The sequence below is a fragment of the Sprattus sprattus genome (assembly GCF_963457725.1).
Source record: "Sprattus sprattus genome assembly, chromosome: 12".
Classification (NCBI taxonomy): domain Eukaryota; kingdom Metazoa; phylum Chordata; class Actinopteri; order Clupeiformes; family Clupeidae; genus Sprattus; species Sprattus sprattus.
Window position 1 is genome coordinate 22,558,104 of NC_137910.1, and position 6,369 is coordinate 22,564,472.

At 40.4% G+C, this 6,369-nt stretch overlaps 1 protein-coding gene across 1 annotated transcript; it reads right to left on the minus strand.

The window, feature by feature from the left end:
* Positions 1 to 471: 471 nt before the first annotated feature.
* foxg1d (forkhead box G1d) lies at positions 472 to 1,573 on the minus strand (the record flags this gene model as incomplete). Its single annotated transcript, XM_080849365.1, has 1 exon — positions 472 to 1,573. The coding sequence occupies exon 1, from the start codon at positions 1,537 to 1,539 to the stop codon at positions 472 to 474; it is 1,068 nt and encodes a 355-aa protein (XP_080705491.1). The 5' UTR covers positions 1,540 to 1,573.
* Between the last annotated feature and the right edge of the window lie 4,796 nt (positions 1,574 to 6,369).

Below are 6,369 nucleotides of genomic sequence, written 5' to 3' on the forward strand. Positions count from 1 at the left end.
TCTCTCTTCGTGTTTGTAACCCTGATTTGTTTAAGGCGCTTTTCCACGAGAAGAACGGAAAGCAATAATTCATATTTACATAAATAATTTAAATATCGCTCTGGGTAGCTCAATACTGATGGAGTCAAAGACAATAGGATTTAAATACATTTCGAAATAAATATAAAACATAAATTAACCGACCTTTCCAAAGCAATGAAGTTGTTTACACAAGATATATAAATATAAGATATATCGTTACCTTTGGCAAGCCTATTCAGTTTATAACCTATAGGTAACAAACTTTGTCCCTTACAATAGCCTTTGACCAAATATCGCACACACTCCAGGAAGCACTAATATGGCCATATAACCAATAACTTAACCCGCACACATATTGTGTCTTTTTTTTACACAGGATATGCCATTATTATAAGTCAATGTCGTATTTTTTACACATCCCTTATTACATATCCTGTGATCACATTTGGATCAGTTCAAAAAAGAGCTGGGGCCCACTCTTTTCTGGTGGGACAAAACGCCCGGGAATCCGCTTGAAACGCCCGTGGTAAAAGACGGTAAAGATGTTCTGAGCGACTCCGAGAGCAGGCTCGGTGGGGAGCAGGTGGGTACCCCGAACCCAGCCGCGCTCTGTTGGAGTGGTGGTGGATGCTGACTTCCCGAGACGAAGTAACCACTCTGTCCTGACAGTAAACCAACAGGAGATGTGTTCATACCATAGCTATTTGCCAGACCCAGCGGTCCAGAGGAACCTCCGAGAATTGGTCGTGATAGGTCCCCGTTACCTAGCTGGTCAACTCCAGGGAGTAAGGAGCCATACGCGTGCCCTTGGTTCAGAAACCCAGGAGATGATCCGTTATAGTGTGGGTGGTGCAAAGATAGAAATGGAGATATTTGCCAATATAGAGGATTGCTTGCTCTGTCATTTATTCCCAAACCGAGAGGCGCAAAACGAAGTCCTCTCTTCATCGCAAGTTTACCCCTGGAGGTAGCCGACCGCCGCCGAAGTTTCCCTGTGGTTCCACCAATGAAGACATCATCACTTGAGGGATCTAACATCCAGTAGTTCCCTTTTCCTGGGTCATCGTAATGCCTTGGCACTTTAACGAAACACTTGTTTAGACTTAGATTGTGTCGAATAGAGTTTTGCCAGCCTTGCTTGTGCTCCCGGTAATAGGGAAAGTTTTTCATGATGAACTCGTAGATTCCGTTTAGAGTAAGCCGTTTTTCGGGACTCTGCCTAATGGCCATCATTATCAGAGCGTTGTAGCTGAATGGCGGCTTGTCATATTTTCCATTCTTGCTGGTTTCGGTCGTGCGCTGAGTTTGGCTGTCCTCCTCTTTAGGTTTTTCGGGTTCTGACGGTGTAGACTCCATTTCGGCCGGTTCCAGGGATTTTTCGGAGTCTGACCCAGACGGAAGAGGGGTTTTCTCTGAGATGTCAGGGTCCAGTTTGTCACTTTTCGAAGGCAGCAGGAGGCTCTTAATACTAAACGAAGTGGATCTGTGGACCATCGTCGGCTCCTTCTGATCTCCCATGCCGCGCAATCACAACAAACCTCCGATTTTGTGTTTTAAAGGTAAAAGATCAGAGACGATATGATCAGGGCATTCCATGCATGAAGGAACTCGTAGGACAGAAGGGAGCTCGGAGTGGATGCAGAAATTAGTAATTAAGGAGGTTCCGTCTTATCACTACATCACAAAATGGGAGGAGCTAGTGACTTGGTGTTTTTTTCAACCATCAGCAACGTGAATCTAAAGAGCGTCTCAGAAATACAAAAATAAATCTAATTTTAATATATTTTAACATGCCATGCGAAAGCTTTGCCCGTGCAAAAGCTAAACAAAAACGCCTTCCCGCGTGTGTGTTTATGTGTATGCGATCATGCATAAGCAGACTCCTAGATATGTCTGAGTATTTATTTCAATAAATTGGCCAAAATGGTATTTGAAGCCCAACAAATGTCCTCCGGTTTCTTACCTAAATCGGGATGCAAATATTTCGCCCTGTTATGGCAGACTGGTTTAATAGTAGGGCTACACAACTTCAAGCTGTATCTGATAGGCTACATGGACGAGCATATTTGCATACAGCTTGCCTACAGAATCTTTGCTACTTGATCGCCCCCAGTGTACACAGCTGCAGTGACAGTGGGCTAAATATTGGTGGCAAATGTGTCGGTACAGAGACTTCTGGATTCCAGGAAAAGACAAGCTGTTTATCAGTAAATCCGAGTCATTAATGGTCATATCAAGTGAGATAAAAAAAATACAGATTATTGAACTGCCATTACATTAAAAATCATGATCCCATGTAATGAGTTTGACACTGTTTGCAAATGCTGTTGTAGAGACAAGTAGGCCTACTTAATACTTTGGTGGTTTTAGGTAATAGAAATGTTGTAGCCTACGAAAAATATTTGTAAACAAACTTCTTTGTGCAATAGAATGTTTTATCATTAAATAGTAAGCCATGAGTGCTTCTGATTGATGTAATTTCATCAAAATGCTGTTGTCCAGAAGCCTCCTATGCAGTCCCCAAACCACTAGCTTGCTGAAGGAGCTTTGCTTGTTAATGCATCTCAGTAAGTATTTCTCCGCAGAGAGACCAGCTATATGTAGGGTCAGTTTATACCAATATGAAAATGACAGGGATATGCATTCCAAAATATGGTCTTTATTATGACATTATTATGTATAAGGTGTCTATACACACATTTTAAATAATTCTAATTCATAAATTTAAATATATTTGTTTTTTATTCTGTACTTTAAAAAATAAAAGGTAAGCTTGAACAGATACCCGTTGTAGATGTATAGATATTGTAGCATTAAATGAAGGAAGAATGTTGCAGCTTGCCTCCGCCACCTTATTTCTTTAAACTAAAGTTGTCCTATAACAGATTTTAAGACTAAAATAACATTTTAAAAATGGTGATGACTATCTTTCATACAGATTACAGTTGATGCAATTATGAAGGCTGAAACAAGAACAAAAACAATTATTAAAATAAAATACTTTTACTAAAAGGATCGGACTGATCAGAAATGTTAATTGTTTAGTTAAAACATCAGGAAATATATTGAGGTTTCAGTCATCACTCAACGGAAGGGGATCCCCCTCGCCCTTCTCAAAGACAGAAATCCCCCTTCATTCAATACATTGATATCAGAGTAAGCCCTTGCCCCATTGATGTCCTATTATTTCTTTCAGGATTGTTTAACTAGGAAACACTGTTTGGTCCATGCCTGAAACAAAGTTCACCTCACAAAAAACAAATCACCTCACCAATAAAAGACAGTCTTGGGTTCAAACTTCAAAGTAATCACAACCACTTGTGGATGATGTTAAATGGCTTAAATTGAAGGTATAGGAACACTCAAGGTGCTTGTGCATCGCTGCTTGGCCCCCAAATACATAGGTTTCTATTAATATTAAGAATTCTGTCTACGCTACTGATGATCATGCAAATATTTCTCCTTTCTTAAAGGCGAACCTGATCAAACACAAACCTTTGCATAGTTCTTTTTCAAATATGATAAGGGATTTAATAGTTGTCATTAATGTAGTTGATATGTGATGTCCTTCAACTGCTAACAATTGCCATTGATACATTTTATGCTAATATTTACATTTATATTTACATATTAATATTACAATTTTGGTGTGCAATATTACATTTTTGTAGATGTACATTTTAGATTAATATATCAGAATAGTAAAATATCTGTATTTGAATCAGACATCGCAGGCCTTTTTATATGACATATTTTTGTGTAATGTAACACATGTTCCTTTGGCCTTTTGGATACAGACACTAGTTTCACTCAAATTTCATGCCAGCATCATAGGTCATTGGGAACATTTCCAGGGATACCAAAGTATCTTTAAAACATATATATAAGAGATTTTAATCATTCATCAATTCATTTCTCAGAGGATTTCAGAAAATGTAACCTCCATGGTTTATTGCATGCTTTTTATTTTGATATTTAATATTCTTGCTGTGCTGTGGATAAACTTATGTCCCTTTTGATGTCCATTCCCCCAGTAAATACTTGTCATTTTTGTTGTCCGACACCAGTCATTGCCTTTCTCCTTTTGTTATTGTGTTTATCAGAAATGTTGTAACTTAAGCAAGCAGCCCAACGATCCATCCACCAGCCTTCAGTCCACAGCTGCCCAGATTAAAGCAATTACAGCCGAAACAAAACCCTTTGTTGCCAAAATATGAAATGTAAGCTATTTAAGAGTGAGCTTTAGCGGTAAGATTAAGACTGTGGGTTTCTCCAAACATGAACTTGGCTGACACATCCACGTCTATCGTGATTATGCCTTCCACAAGGAAGGCTCACTGTAATTTTAAAGAATAATAGACAGGAGTTTTGAAGTAGGTTTCTATTCCATAGATATTGGTGCCTTCTGTCCCATGCCTTTTCATATATTTATTATAATCATATTGAGAAGAGATGATAAGAAAGCATATTCCTTTAGGTCCTACAGAATTTAGTTTACATTTTTTACTTACTAACTGTTAATGTTACACTAACTGTGTAGCCCTACATGCAGGCCTTGAAGCACAGACAAACCAGGGCTGGCACAATCAGTCCAACCTCACCAGCTGAATGGTGTTTGGGGAGTAGAGGGATCGTCTTGATGGATGAAGGAGAAGAGCATCGTGTCACAACATTATGTTGCTACAATATGTCTCTCCAAAAGTGGACATCTGCATGGTTGAGCCTCCCTAAGGGTGTTTTGTGTATTTTTTCCCCCTTTTTCTTTTCTTTGTGTGGACTCCTTGCTACAGCAAGTTAAAGCTCTTAAAAATCAGTCCTCTCAAAGATGCCAAACTAAATCACGTTAAGTTGCCACAGCTCCAGGGGTCAGTGGGAGTTTATGGCTATTTTTAGCTCTGGGCGTGAGGTAAGGAGCGCTGTTCGCTCGCCGGACCCCAGCAGTCAGCCACCATCCCAGGCCTTGCACTAATTAGAGCAGGGATGCGCTTCCAGAAAGCGTTGTTGAACAACTATCATTGTTAAATGATAGAAATGATAGAGAGACTCTAATTTTAAACACACTCTCTTTCTCTCTTAGTCTCTCTCTCTCACTCTCTCTTGGTTGCTCAACAAGGCATTTTGGGAAACAGAGTCCAGGTCAGCAGGACAGGAGGTCCCAGGATATGTGCCACAAATGTGAATGAGACGGGGGGGGGGGACGCCACACCGAGGGGACACCTCATCGTTTTCAAGGCCCAGCCTCCGTCTGCAGAAGTCTCTCTTGCGCTACTGCTAAATTGTGCAAGTTCATTTAGTTTGTTTCCCATTTAAAGTGTCAATACTGAGCACAAACACCAGAGTTCCTAGACACCAGGTAACGAGAATTAAGCAGAAAGTGTAATGGAGTCTCTCGGTCGCTCTCTCCCTCATTCTCCTTAGGCAGCGAACCATGGACAACACCTCCCTTGCCCATCTGATAGATTAGGACGGGGAGTGTGTGGAAGGTCGTACAGGGCTTACCTCCAGATCCAGCTGAGCTGTAGCAAAGAAAAGCAGTGAAAGGGCAAGGTCTAGCCAATTTGGGATGGAGACTTTGGCCAAGTGTTTATATAAACACTGAAGTTCATCATTCAGTGTAAATTAAAAAATGTTTTACCTGCCACAGGCTCAGCTGAACGTGTCCAGTGTGAGGCTGTATCAACAGTTATCCAGTGTGACAGTAATTCTCTCAGGACGGCAGCACAGGCATTTAAACCACTAACCATTAAAGTCTCTGTTTCTGTGTCAGCATGGTAGTGTGTGTTGAAACAAACATCATTTCCCCTCTTGCACAGAGATGACCTTAACCATGTAGCACAGTAAGTGCTCCTCCGCTGTTATTGCAAGCACACTACAACAGTGCTGAATGGGTTTGCCCTAAACTGAATCTAGGTTAATATAAAAAAGTGGAGCAAGGCCCTTTTGAGCTCCTCTGTATAAATAGATATTATGCAGAATGCCCTAACAGTTTAGTCTCTCTCTCACTCCTTGTCTGTTTGTCTGTCTGCATCTGCTCATAATCTCTATTATTTAATTAATCTTCTTTTACAGTGTGTGTTTGTGTGTGCACGCGCAGCATTGTGATGTCTGCGTGTAAGTCTGTTTATTTTTCATCTCACATTTAACCATTTCTTCTACCATTATCTCTCTTTTCACAGTTTACAGTGAAGCAGATATACATCACCATAGAAGTGGATCATGATGATTATAGTTTGGCTCATGATGATCATAGTTTGGCTATCATATCTGTGTAAGCCAGTGGGCTTAATTGCTGTGATGGTGATAGGAGAGACTTGCAGGAAGGAAAAGGATTGTGTATATTAGCGTTTA